The sequence below is a fragment of the Pogona vitticeps genome, chromosome 2 (genome assembly GCF_051106095.1).
Source record: "Pogona vitticeps strain Pit_001003342236 chromosome 2, PviZW2.1, whole genome shotgun sequence".
Lineage (NCBI taxonomy): Eukaryota > Metazoa > Chordata > Lepidosauria > Squamata > Agamidae > Pogona > Pogona vitticeps.
This window is the reverse complement of record NC_135784.1, coordinates 135,278,006-135,292,852: the sequence shown is the minus strand read 5'-3', so window position 1 is coordinate 135,292,852 and position 14,847 is coordinate 135,278,006. Positions and strand designations below refer to the sequence as shown.

The window sequence follows — 14,847 nt, the reverse complement described above, 5'->3', positions numbered from 1 at the left end:
AGACCTCACAGAGGGTTGTCCAGTTTTCTCTTGAATACTCCAGCGCTGGGGCACTCAGCATCTCCCAAAGTAATTGGGTCCATTGCCGTACTGTTCTAAGAGCTAGGAAGTTTTTTCCCCCTGATATTCAACTGTCTTTTTGTATCGACGCACTGTGCCATGCACTGTGGGGTGATTGGGAACAGATCTTGTTCCTCCTTTGTATGACAGTCTTTCAAGTATTTGAAAAGTACTATCCTATCTCCCCTCAGTCTTCTTTTCTCAAGGCTAAACAGGCCCAGTTCTTTCAGTCTTTCCTTGTAGGGCTTGGTTTCTAGTCCCTTGATTATCTTTGTTGCCCTCCTCTGAACCTGTTCCAGTTTCTTGGCATTTTTCTTAAAGTGTGGCATCTGGAATTGGACACAGAACTCAAGATGAGGCCTAGCAAGTGCCAAATAAGGGGGAAAGTAGTACTTCATGGGATATGGAGACTGTACTTCTGTTAATGCATTTGCCTTTTCTGCAGCCACATCCCACTGTTAACACATATTCAGATTTTAGTCTACAACAATACCAAGATCGTTCTCGCTCATAGTATTACTGAGCCAAGCGTTCCCCATCTTGTAACTGTTGTGTTATGTCTCCTTCTCGATTTAAGGGAGAATTGAAGTCATCTACAGAAAATAAAGAGAAACATGAGAGCAAGGGAGTCATGATGCCTATTTCTCGGAGAAAGAAAAGGCACTCTGAAGAATCCACGAGCCAGGACAGAAGACAGAGGAGAAGAGAGGGCGGTGAGCAGGCTCCTTCTGAAGATACTAACTCAGATGAGGATGATCTTCCTGTTGTGTCAAAGAGCAAGAGAAAGGCGAGAAGACCAAAGGAAGGGAAGGGAAGAGACTTTGAAGAAGGAATAGAGGAGAGAGATTCCAGGATCAGAGGAAGTCATTCCCATAGAAGACACAGGGAAAAGTTTGTGTACAAAGAAGAGAAGAGCAAAAGAAGGGGCACAAGGCAAGAGGATCGGAATTCAAGACAACACGATATTGATGCCAAAAGGTGTAAACTAAAGGGCATTGAAGACAATGAGAAGCATGCTCTCAAAAGGAAATATCAGAGGCAACCAAGCAAAAGCAAACATGTCCCCAATATAGATTCTCTAAGAGCAGAATGTGAGGAAGGCTCTTTTTGGGAGCCAGAGTCATGCCAGGTGGAAAGTCATGATGAAAGCAGGGAACAGTATCAAAGGAAGCCTCATTGTGCGGGTAATGGCAAAGCTACCAACAGGAAAAAGGGAGGACACGAAAAGACTCCTGCTAAGAAATCGGGTAGGGTATTTTTGAAAGCAAGTCCTGTGAATTCAGAAGATTCCTCTTGCTCATACTCCCATTGGAAACAAAGAAGAAGGGATAAGGAGAGTGGAAAGAAGAAGAAAACCAGCAAGGAGAGAAGGAGCTCTTTAGAAGACAGTGAAGAAGAGCTCTGTGCTAAGGTATCGTTGCCAACTATTAGGGGAACTCAGTGCTCAGATGAGAGAAGAGGCTTCCGGGAGCTTCAGGAGACAACCAGTGGAAGTGAAGAAAAGCTAGAGGTTGAAGTTGAAAAACAAGAATCTCAGGATGAGGAGCATGGCTCTGATGAAGAAAGAAGAGGGAAGAGTAAAAGAGTTTTGCCAATAAAAGTTATGCCAATGGATAGGGATGGTGATAATGAAAGCTGTTCTGAGAACCACAGTAGAGATGCAACACAAGAGAGAGGAGGAGAGGAAGAAGAAGATGATGATGGAGAAAATGAAAATCCATCAGAAAAAGAAAGCAGCAGAGAAGACTTAAATGGAGAGCAGAGTAGATCTGGGAGTGAAACGGAGGAGAATAAGATAAGTAGATTTAGAAAAAGAAGTAGCGAGACAGCAAGACCACTCCCCAGGACTATAAGCCAGGTGAAGGAAAGCAAGAGTGTTGATGGAATGGCCTGCATTGAAGCCACATCCTCACCACAGATGATGAAGCATAGAAGTCAATCTTCTGACCTGGCTGATCTATCCAAAGAAAGGGCAGCTTGGGAAACGCAGACAAGCCAAGATGCAAGAGCAAAGTTGAACAGTGTGGTTTTGCTTGCCAAGAGACACAGTCATCTTCTGACTTCACAATCCCAAATCCTACTGAATCTGAAAAGCAAGCACAAAGATGCTAAATCCAGACTGTTGGTCAGAGAGGAGTGCCGTGCTTCTCACCAAACAGCAGAAATTGCCCCTCTTTTGGAGAAAACTCAAAGTGTCTGTGCAAAAAAGTTTACCACAACAAACAACAAAGTGGTTGCTAAGACCAAGGAGTGTAAACAATCAAGATTATCAACCACTTTGAGCTCACATTCTAAACCTAAAAAACTTTCTGTTCAGAAGAAAAAGAAAGTTGAAAAAGTAACAGGAAAGATCAAAATGTCATCAGATAGTACTGGAGAGTCAACAGAAGAGGAGGAAGCTGTAGAGGAGGACCAAACTGGAAAAAAGGTCACTGAAAAAGATTTAACATCCAAGCAAGCAAGAACTAAGTCTCTACAAACCCTTTCAGCTTTTAGGAGGGTAACGCATTGGCTTAGCCATAAGCCTCTCAAGAAAGCCAGTTTGAAAGATCGTTTCTTAAGTATAGTACGTGCAGTTGGTATCTCAGGATGGCTCCTAAGAAGGTTTCGTAAGAGGAAAAGCAGCAATAAGCCATTTGGATTCCGAAGAAGTGTGGCCGTTCGAATTTTTAGCACAGTTGGGTTGGCCAGGAGATGTAGGAGGGCTTCCTATGACCCAACAGGAGAACAAATGAAAAAGGATATGTCTCACAAAATATCTTCTTGTTCCTTGTTAGAACATGATCAAACTGGTGAAAAAGATACAATCATGGGGGAAGAACTTGAAGAAGAAACACAATCTTCAAATATTTTTTCTTGTAATGAAGTCAACTTACAACCTCTGTCAATAAATCCCAATGGAAAGTCAGAGGAAGAGAAAAACAGTTTTACTGATGCAAAGTATGCCATTGTATTTCCGAGAGTCCATCAACTAGTAAAATCAAAAAACCCTTCTGTTGGCAGCTCTGGTGATAGCCAATCACAGTTGCGGTCAGGTGGTCCACCAAGAAGGAAAACAGTGATGTCCATGCAATATAATGTATCAAAAGCTAATGAGAAAAGGAACAGTCGAGGGCTTCCTTGCAGTCTTCAGACTGAACCACCCAGACCAGGTAAGTCCAACCTCTCTAATCTTAAGAGAGAGGAAAAATTGTTCATGCCAACTAAAAGATGTAGTTGATTGGGTTGTGCTCTGTCTCTTCCCAACCTAAGCCTCAGCTCACTCTCCTCTCTGCTTCCTTGCAATTCAAGTTTCCAGAACAGCCATGCGTACTCTTTACAACTGGGCCGATCAGTATACCACCCATGGGCTGCATTCAGCATTCTGGAAATTTTCACTATCCTACAGCTCTTCTGCCAGTACTGCCACTGAATTTCAGCAGCACAGCAGCAAAACTCAACCCCCCTGCCCCATTTTTGCTGTTTTATATTCAGAATCCTTCTAGGAAGTGCAGTTTCCTCTCTAAAACATGATGCCTGGCCCTGAAAATTCTGTTTGGCCTTTTAAAAAATATCAGGCTTTATAGACTTTTTCTAGAATGCAATTTTGTTTTGCCTATCTCCTCCTTTGTACATGGGGATGATCTCTCATCTCTTCCAGAAGTGAAACTTGTGCTGGGTGGGGTAAGTAAGATCACACACATTCAGTGAGCTTGTCTAATATGAAAACAGATGGATTATCTAGGCTACCCTCTCCCAAGCCAAAGCAGAACAGAAACATGGAGAACACAGTGCAGCAACAGATGTGCTAATAAAATGCAAGCATGGATAAATAAAGTATCAAAGTGATGTGGTTAGTCTTTTCCAATGAAACCTAACATTCGAGGCAAAAAACCATTTCTTCTCTCGGCTACTTCATGTTCTGATTCCAAGTTATTTTCCTGTTATTCTTTTAATCCAAGTAGAAATTGGAGCTCTTGCCACCAGATCAGAGGACAAACACTTCTGTTAATTGTGGGAAAGTAGCCAAGGAACTATTTCCAGGCCTGCCCGGCAACAGTTGATGAGAGAACTCTCTGATAAAAAAGACACTGCAGACTTTATCTTGTTAGTATTCAGGTACCAGTAGAGAAGAAGAAGATGGTTACCTTCTTCACCCCAGACGTTTTTATTAAGCACGCAAAACAAGCAAAATTAGCATAAGATAAGAATTTGGCCATAGAGGCGTCCTGTGGTTATCAGTCTTAAGGCATTCCACGCCTGCGCACAACAAGAATCACATAACAATGGGATGATTATAAGGAGAATCACAGGAGAATGCATGATTATACTAAAATAATGATTATGTTAAACATCACTGATGTATCCCTAAACAACCAAAAAATGGAGCTCTAAACTACAAAATCCCCACAGTTAATTGTCCTAGTTTCCCATTGCCTCATGGAGCAGTAATTAAACTGCAGTACTGCAGCTGAGACTCTGCCCCATGACCTGAGTTCAACCTCAAAGGGCTCAGGTAGCCAGCTTGTGGTAGATTCAGCCTTCCATTCTTCTGAGGTCAGTATATCGAGTACCCAGTTCACGATGGGGGGGGGGGAAGCAATGTGTAGCCAGCATAATTAAATTGTAAACTACCCAGAAAATTGTTTAAGCTCTGTGGGGCAGTTATATAAGCAGCATACTTTGCTTTTTGCTATGCTTTGCTATTTTAAAAAATATTGCCAACAGGCTTTTCTTGATGGTATGGGGCAATGAAATTCCAGTAGGCCAATGGTGAGCCAAAATAGCATTCCTGTTCTTTTCATTTGGCATATTATGATGTTTCTTTAAGATGCTGTTTTGATCACAATAAAAGCTACATTCTAGCTCCTTGGAGGTTTGGTTACAAACTCAAATCTCAAATGCACTTTAAAACATCTAGGATTGATTGATGTGAGTATTTGGTTTTTTTAAATTTATCAGAAGGGAAGGTGCCATGGGTCCCTCCCCCTTCCTGCTTGGAGGAGGAAGATGTGGCAGACTTCATTCAGACAGCCACCGCACCGGAAACAATGAATCGTGTGCACTGGACTCAGCACCTGCCTCTTACCTGTGACCCTGCAGCATGGCTGAATTCTGAAACGCTCCTCCCACGGCTCACCATTGAGAATTTGAGCAAGTGGGCTTTTTACAAAGACCAGGATCTTGCTAAGTCTCCTAGGTCAAAAAAAGCATTGCAAGGAAGATGGGAGGCAGAAGATGCTAGTGAAGACATCCTTGAGAAGGACATGGCACACAAACAGGTGAGTCACATTGGAAGTTCTCTTAAGTCAGATGCTTGGTCCCTTAGCTCAGTCTTCTCTGCAACATGGGTGGCTCTCCAGAGCTTTTTTTTCATGGTGACTCCCATAATTCTTGCTTGCTAAGGTTTCTGGGACTTGGAAGTCAGAACATCTGTGAGAACCAAAGCCTTCCCATCCTGGTTCATAGTCCAACAAGCATTGTTTCTTCAGGATTTTGGAGACTGGATTTTCCCAGACCTATGAGGAGATGCCAGGAATTGAACCTTAAGACATGCAAAGTTTGTGCTTGGATGTTGAATCACAAAACTTCCCCTCCACAAGGCTGGCACATAGTACAATACACTGACAGTAATATAAGCAAAATGCCATTATGGGGAAATGTGGTTGAACTGATGCTGCTCTTTGTGATGTGTTTGTTTTGTGCTGTCTAGGTATATAAAGATGAGGATCGCTATATGGAACTTGAGAAGGTAGAAGACCTTTCGAGACTGGAGTAAGTGATGTACAAAGACATCCCAGAGGGATTATTCCTATTGTGGGGCCTTTTGACAGCCTTTTATTGAAGGTTTCCACTGGTTCACAGTATTCCCACCAGACACATACTCATCCCTAGTGCTAAGGAATCTCTTCTAATTGGAGCCTCAGGGCCCATTACAGCACCAGGAATGTAGGATGCATTGATTTATCTCAAAAGGCAATTGCAAGCCTTCTCTCCAAATGGATCCCCTAACTCTGGTTTGTCAGGGAGTAATAAAAATAGTTATGTGAATATTTTTTTTAAAAAAAATAGCAATTAAAAACTGATTTCTTCTTCTGTTTTCAGGGAAGTCTGCGAAAGCTCTGTGTTGCTCTGCTTAAAGAAGAGATTCCATCACAATTTTATTTATGTATGTATATTATATTCTTAATCTCAGTGTATGCATGATATAATCTCGGCATGTGGTCAGCAGTACGTGAGTGGGTGGGGCTACTTCTTTCTTACATGCTGAGAAATCACAAGTGGTCCATGGTCAAGGAAGGGTGGCTCTTTCAGACCACAAACCACCTTGAGGAAAATCCACAGTGAAATACCTTGACATGTTGTTTCAGTTCAGAAGTCTTCGAATATACCGTGTTTCCCCGAAAATAAGACCGGGTCTTATATTAATTTTTGCTCCAAAAAACACATTAAGGCTTATTTTCAGGGGATGTTTTATTTTTTCATGTACAACAATCTACGTTTATTCAAATACAGTCATGTCATCTTCTGGTTGCTGCAGAATGGTAAAGGGCAGGGTTTCACTTAACTGGGGCTTATTTTTGGGGTAGGGCTTATATTACAAGCATCCTGAAAAATCATACTAGGGCTTATTTTCAGGTTAGATCTTATTTTCAGGGAAACAGGGCATATAGTAATAATTTCCAATCATTTGGTCCTTGGACATTGCTGGATTGCAGTTCCCAGAATTCCTAGGCATTGGCCCTGCTTGTTGGGGCATTTGGAAGCTGAAACCAGCAACATCTGAAGACCCATGTTTGAGAACTACCTATTACTTCTTATAAGGCGAACCTTGAGGGAAGAGACAGAATTTGAAACTTTTTTTCTGTTGTAAGTGTAAGTGAAGCCAAGTCATGCCTTTTTTCCCCATCCTAGACCTACATTGGGAACATCTTGATCTCTGTCAATCCTTTCCAACCTCTCAGTATTTATTCAAGTGATGTGATGATCCAGTATCAGAAAGGGCTGTTCTCCAGAAATGCACCGTATGTTTGTGTTTTTTTTAAATCTTCTCTTATTCTGTTAAACTTATTTATATTTATCAAGCAATATACTGGACTTCCTACAGAATCTTGGGATCATTTCCACTGCTGTGTCTGCTCTTGAAGTTTAGGAAAAAAGTTTACACAGCTGTGTCAGTAATGAGATATCTTTAGAGGGCAAAATGGGAAGAACACATCCTAGGCAGTTCCTTATTCACCTCGGAGAGAATACTGCAATTAAATTCACACACAAACCACAAAATGATAGTGACAGTGTGTCTCTTGTTGTGTGTTTATTGGGTTTTTGTTTATTCTATTTTTTTGTGCTAGATTTTTGTGTTTCTTGGGCTTCACTTAGGACTCACGCTAGAACTCATACAAACAATTGAACCCCTCAAATCAAATGTTGCAATTCATGTCCGGCTCCCAACAGAGGTTGCCAGGGTTGGGCATTATTAGCTTGCTCCAATCACCCTGAACTAGAAACCGCTCAGTGGTCTTTGGGTCTTGCGAAGAACATTATTTTCCCTCTGTGCTACTATATGGCATTAAAAGTCTTGGGTTTAGGACTAGTTGCTGTTACTGTACTTGAGTTCATTGTTGTTCTGTGCTTTGTGGGAGGTGGATTAGGTTGTGGGAAAGACTTGTAGCCTGGCGTGTTCCATGATGTTTTAAAACTTTTATGAGCTCAATCAAGTCAAAAACTTCCCCTCTTCTCCAATTTTATACTCCTAACTGACCCTTTCCAAGGTTCAAGTCACCTGCAAAGGAAGTGTCTAAAAAAAAAAAACTAAAGTGGGTTTTTGTTTTTGTTTTCCTGTTTGTTTGCCTGTACTTGTTCAGACACATCTTTGCCGTCACAGAAATGGCATATGCCTTCTCACAGAGCTCGGAGAAAGATCAGTGCATTGTCATCAGGTAAGAGACAAAGACACACTTGCAAGAGAGGCTTGATATTTTCTTCTCTTTCTCCTTGTTGCTTCTTCCTTCCTTACAGACCTAAATAACAAGGATACTGTAATCATAATGGTGATTGTTGTAAGAGCAACATTATAACAGCAGCAGGGACAACAACAATAGGCAGTTGTATCCAATGATTTGTCCCAACTATCGAAAACCCATTGAGTCAGTGTGAGATATGTAGATTTTGATGCAAGACAAAAAATAAAGAAGAAGAAGAAAAATGTTGTGGTACCTTAAAGACTAACTGCTAGATTTTAATGTGAGCTTTCATGAATAAGTCGACTTCCTCAGTGGTTTAGGTATCTGGCTGCAGAGCCAGAGGTTGGGAGCTCAGCTCCTCATTGTGCATCCCAAAAGAACCAGCCTGTGTGGCCTTGGGGGCAAGTTGCACAGTCCCGGGGCACCCACAGAAGAATGGAAGGGTAAACCACTTCTCAATATTCTCCACCTGGAGAACTCTGGGAAAGGGTCACCAAAGGTCAGAATTGAACTGATGCCACATGACTACATTGTTGTATTCATTTAAGGGCTCTGCTGCAGTTAGGACTAACAGTGGGATTTAGGCTTGTGCAATTATGGCTACTCTTTGATCCATTTGTATTATCTGCTACAGGTTAGGCAAAGAGAACCTGTATTTTAATCTCTCATTTTGACTTCTTTTGTTCTTCATACATACCTGCATACAATTTGCTTATGCTGAATAGCTTAATTTTATGCACCTTGGGATAGATGTGGGGCTTTGGAAAATATATTTGGAACCAGGGCTCTGTGAGGTAGGAAACTATGCAGAGGTGGGGGCGGAAACAGACTTCAGCCTAAATCCCATTGTTAATCCCAACTATAATGAACCCATTAAATCAACGGGGTTTGCCCAGTTATTGGTTTAATAAGTCCTATTTATTCAGTGTGTCTTCTCTGGTTGGGACAAGCTGTTGGATTTCAAGTCATAATTGGCTTTCCATGACATTATTTTAAGGAGGAATGAATTGTCCCTAAACCAGGATGTCCTCCAGTGTTATTGCTTTGGAATTATGGACCAGGCTTGTATTGCCTACAATGCCATTGCAGTTCTGAATTTTTGTTTTTAATTTGTTTTCTTTATGAGAAGAATTAAAGAAAGTTCTGGATATGATTAGAGTTATTCCCTTAGTACCACTCAGATTTCTCTTGAATTACCAAAACATGTATTTGAGGATCACTTTGAGATTGCCCCAGAAGTGTGTGAAATTGTTTTTTTTTTTGGTGGAGTTAATACACTTTGTTGTACTTCAAGGTGGTAAAAAAGGAACTAACAGCATCCCTGTGCTTAGTAACTTAATTGGGACTCCTGAACTAGACAGCACTTACTTCTGGATAAAAATGTATAGTATTGAACTGTTTGAAGATATACGGGAGAGTTGAAATAGCTTTGTAATGTGCTGAAGCTCTGAGTGTAATAATGATGAGTGGTGTATTTGTAAGACTAATTACTTTGAATCATAATAATAGTATGTGTTGTTACAGATGAGTTTATGTACTTCTTGGCTGATTCAGACATTTACTGGAAGTGTGAGTGGGGGGGTGCATTTATGAAATATCTACTGGGTAGTGAGATTTTGTTGGCAGTATTATTTTTGATAAAAGTCAATAAAAGGGGTGGGTGGAGGAGGAAAGAATTAGCAGCTGTACTGTATTAATACTGTGGTGCTAATTGTACTGGTGGAGGATGTGATCTAGCCATCTAAATAACAGTGCCAGTTATCCAGTCATCTTTTCCTTTTTAATGTATTGTAATGCAGTGGACACAGTGGTTCAGGGAAGACAGAAGCTGCCAAAGCTATTATCCTGTACTTGTCCAGGCTATACCAAAGGCAAGAAGGTCCTGGGAAAAAACAAGTATGTTTTGGATTGTTCTCATTAGGTTTTTGTGCAGACGCAATCTGGTCACTGCCAGAATTAGCTTTGACCCCCAATACGAAACACATGATCTGAAGTTGAATCCTCGGGAAAGCAGTGGAACTTGCTTCATCTAAAAAAGGCACACACCCTACAGAGCTGAGGTGGGCTACTTAGGGGCCTGTGGAGTGCTCCAGCTTGTCCCTCTTTGTACACAGAGAGTGAGATACATGGCACAGGCAGGGTGGAGGCCTTTGCAAGGCAGCCGTGGAAGCAAACTCTGCTGTCATGGCTGGTTTGCCCACGGTATCTGTAGGGAATGGGGCAATATATGGGAACCCCCTACACGCACCCCAGTTCTCCTGCCCTGTCCCTTCCCTAACCCCTAGGAGGTGGTTTTTTTTGGCTTTCCCTCTCCCACCTTCTTGCCTTAGGGGCTGTAAAAGTTGGCAGGACTTTGCATGTAGTGGGACACCTGACTGCAAATTCTCCCAATCACAACCTAAGTAAATAAAGTTGCTCTGTTAAGTGATTAACAGTCACAGAATTTCTTTGACTTGGAAGGAGGCGTAATCAGCAATACCAACAGCAACTTTTCCCTTTCCCATATAGCCCTATGATGTGCTACCCATCCTAGAAAGTTTTGGAAACGCCAAGACTATCCTAAATGACAATTCCAGCCGCTTTGGGAAATTCTTGCATGTCCACCTGAGACAGTGAGTAAATAAAGAAACTTGAGCAAATATGACAGCTTTAAACAAAAATTAATTAAACAGTTACGGAAATTTAGGGCCCAGATGGGTTGGCTCAATAGGAGAAGAAAATGCTGAACTCCAACAAAATGCTGTGAAATTCTAAATTTGAATTCTGCTGCTAGCAGTCTTCAAAAGGTCAAAGCTGGAAAATTAAGAGTCACAGTCATCCTATCATTTGATAGGATTTCATTATTCCATTAATTGCTACAGGTCTGAGGAGCAGCAGCCTTCAGATGTTTCTAAACCCCTAAGATTAAAGTCCTTCATTTGTTGATGGTGGGATCATCTAATGAGTTTCAGAATACAGTGGTGCCTCGCTTAACGATTGCTTCGTACAACGAAAAATTCACTTAACGATGGCTTTTTCGGAGCAGTCTTGTGCTTCACTTAACGATTTTCCCTATGGGCAATTTTCGCTTAACGATTTCGGGACCATGCTTCACTTAACGATGACAGTTTTAGGTCCCCTTGTTTCGCTTAACTTTTTTTTTACAGCCCCGTTTTTGCTATTTTTAAAATATTCTAAAATGTTTAAAAAATGTTTAAAATGCTTGGAATCGTTAGTGCACCTAATAAAACCTTTGTTAACTTAATTTGACTTTGTTCTGAGTCTTTTTGAATTTTTTGTCAATTTTTTCCCCCATTGAAATAGGCTTCAATGCATTTCAATGGGTTTCGCTTAACGTTTTTTCCTATGGGGATTTTCGCTTAAGGATGGTAATCCGTTCCAATTGGAACGGATTATCCGGTTTTCAATGCATCTCTATGGGAAATGGTATTTCACTTAACAATGTTTTCGCATAGCGATGTTTTTTTTGGAACCAATTAAAATCGTTAAGCGAGGCACCACTGTATTGCTTTGTGTTGCTTGTTGGTTGATCATATCTGCAGTGAAAGTGTGAAATAAAATGTCTCCTCTTACTGTGGTTTCTCTCTAATAGTGGACTCATGGTGGGCACCTCTATCTCACACTATCTTTTGGAAGAGTGTAGAGTTGTTTTTCAGGTAAGAGCACATCATCCATACATAGCAGGTGGTTGATGATTGCCTATGTGTGTGGTGCAAAAACTTGTAGCAGGAAGTCCTGCTCCTCTAGCCTGGAAACCCATATTGCCAAAAATTTGTTAAAGAAACAGGAATGGGCTGCAGGGCAAATCAGTGAATATTGTAGACAGATGAGTTTGTGTTAGACCCAGGTAGGTCACAGCAGCGGCCGCTCACATGGGCAGTGGTCAGAGGGGTGGGAGTCTAAAACATCTGGAGGGGATGAGGTTGAGGAAGATTGGGCAATGGGTTTCACTTCCCCTCCGGGCAGATTATGCAGAGCTGGCTTATTTTGAGCAAAAGCTCTACCTTCAAATAGGAGAGCATCCTATCTACAAACTCTGAGGTCACTTGACGAAGGGCAGACATGATTATAGGTCCGTAAGCATGGTTTGTTATTTTTGTTTCAATCAGTGGAGTTCAGGATCCTTCAGTGCTCTACCATTACTACTTCCATCATTCCTGGAATTCATTTAAAATAACAGAACACGAATAACGACGTTTAGCAAGATACTTATTTGCTTGCTTGCTTGTTCCCATTATAAGCAATATCACATTATGACGTAACTGCAAGAATTGCCTCCTTTTTTCTCTCTTTCTAGAGTCCTGGTGAAAGGAGCTTCCATGTATTTTATGAGTTTCTGGCTGGGCTGCCCACAGAGCAGAAAGAAAAACTTTATCTGCAGGAGTCAGAAACGTGCTTTTATCTCAATCAGGCAAGTAAATGGATGACGTCAGAGATGTAGTTCAACCCGAAGGAGCCATTCTGGGTGTTGAAACATAAAAAAATGGACAGTTCCAAGCTCTGATTCAATCACAGCAGTACTTATGGCATGTTGGAGATTATATAATGGGATAGATAAGAGTCATGGTGACATTCTGGTTAGGTTAATCTGTGATTAGCAAATATCTCAGAGCCACTAATTTGTTGCTCAGTGCCATCAAGTCCCCTTCTTACTTATGGTCCTTAACTTATGAATGAATGAATGTCCTCCAAAAGGTGCTGTTAGATCTTGCAAGAAAGGTCATGAGTTCTTTTATTATTGAGTCGGTCCACCTCACTAAGATATTTATGTCTTCCTCATTTTCTGATGCCTTCTACTTTTCTAGCATTATTGTCTCTCCCAGTGAGACTTCTCATAGTATGGCCATTATACTCATGTTATGATGGCAATTTTAATTGTATTTTAATTGAATTTTAATTGTTGTAAGCCGCCCAGAGACCTACAGTATGGCGGATTGCCCAGCTGCGACCATATCTTGATCGGGGGGGGCCTCACCACTCTAGTCCATGCGCTCGTAATCTCGAGATTAGACCATTGTAATGCACTCTACATGGGGCTGCCTTTGAGGCTGACGCGGAAACTTCAGATGGCCAGAATGCAGCAGCTAGGCTCCTTAGTGGGGTGAGAAAACACCAGCATATCTCCCCCACCCTGGCTGCTTTGCACTGGTTGCCCATCTGTTTCCGCGTTGACTTCAAAGTGCTAATGATCACGTATAAAGCCCTAAACGGTTTGGGACCTCAATATTTGGCAGATCGTCTTCTCCCACCCAGATCTACCCGGATCACCCGATATAGCCAGCAGGGGCGGCTGAGGGGTCTGACGCCGAGAGAGGCCCGGAAGGAAAAAACAAGAAACCGGGCCTTCTCGGTGGTGGCCCCTCGGCTGTGGAATGCCCTCCCAACAGAAATTCGGCTGGCACCCTCGCTGGGTGTTTTTAAAAGCCAGTTAAAAACTTGGTTATTCAAGAAGGCCTTCCCTCCAGTCAATTAAGTCTCTCTCTCTCTCTCTCTCTCTCTCTCTTTTTTTTTTTTTTTTTTTTGGCTATTCCATCTTGGTAATCCTCTCTTTAAATTAATTGTTTTAAATTGAAATTTGTAATTTTATGATTTTATATATTTTTATACTGTTTTGTTTTATTTTGTAAGCCGCCCCGAGTAGACATGGTCTAGAGGGGCGGGGTAAAAATCAAATCAAATCAAATCAAATCAAATCAAATCAAATCAAATCAAATCAATCAATCAATCAATCAATCAATAAATAAATAAATAAATAAATAAATAAATAAATAAATAAATAAATAAATAAATAAATAAATAAATAAATAAATAAATAAGTTAAATAAATTAGACCTTCTAATTTTTACTGAGAAATCAGCCTGATTTATTCTACAACCTACTTATTTGTCTTTCTGGCAGTTCATGATTTCTGTACTCTTCTAGTACCACATGTTGAATAAATTGATTTTTCCCCCTGTCAGCTTTCTTAATTTTCTAGCTTTCACCCCCATACACAGTAATTGGGAATACCATAATATCACGTGATCCCCAGCAACACACGTTTACACTTGAGTTTCATGGCTGCCCTCCGAAGTCTCAGTCTTCTTCAGGTTTCTTGTCTACAGTCTCCTTTCGGACTGATGGTTGAACAAAGGTATACAAAGCCTTTAACAATTCCAGCATCTTCATTGTCCACATTAAAGTTCTGTAGTTCTTTAGTCAGGATTTTTCTCTTCTTAATGCTCAACTGCGGTCTTGGCTTTGTACTTCCTTCTTTAATTTCATCAGGAGGTTTTTCAACTCACTGCTCCTTTCTGCCAATAATGTTGTGCCATCTGCGCATCTGACATAATTGACATTTCTTCCACAAATTTCATCTGAACCTAATTCAGATTCCACAAATTAGAGGTGGTAAAAGTATATTGCAGATGCATTCTTCACAGCTGGAGATAAAAAAATAGTTTACCTAGTCAGCATGCAAATGAATCCTCCTGATGACTGATCACCAAACAAAAGCAAACTCACTTGCAACTTCATTCCTCTTGATGTACTCTTAAGTATCATGGTGAATTGGGTAAGTCCCATGAAAAGCTGGTACAGATTCTCATTGAGAACATACCACTTATTTGTAGCTCCCATCACTTACGGGCTAGGCTGCATGGACTATTGGGAGCTAAACACCAAAAAGCATTTGAAGGGCTGCAGCTGCCAACCTCTACTGTGGAATCTTGCTGAATTTCAAAGCAAGAAAAGGAGCTAATTAGAAAAATCCCAGGATAATCCCAGTTTTCCTCTTTGCACTGCAGAATATGTTGGTTACTCCAACTCAGACTTTCCATGTACTAGGCTCCAGAATGGTGATTCC

The 14,847-nt window shown here is 41.1% G+C and overlaps 1 protein-coding gene across 1 annotated transcript; it reads left to right on the top strand.

Annotated features, from left to right (window-relative positions):
• The first annotated feature begins 5,950 nt into the window (after positions 1 to 5,950).
• On the top strand, positions 5,951 to 12,444 carry LOC140704558 (unconventional myosin-VIIa-like). Its single transcript, XM_078384068.1, has 6 exons — positions 5,951 to 7,064; positions 7,905 to 7,979; positions 9,803 to 9,899; positions 10,512 to 10,615; positions 11,596 to 11,659; positions 12,301 to 12,444. Exons 1-6 carry the CDS (start codon positions 7,024 to 7,026, stop codon positions 12,442 to 12,444), a joined length of 525 nt encoding a protein of 174 aa, XP_078240194.1. The 5' UTR covers positions 5,951 to 7,023.
• The last annotated feature ends 2,403 nt before the right edge of the window (positions 12,445 to 14,847 follow it).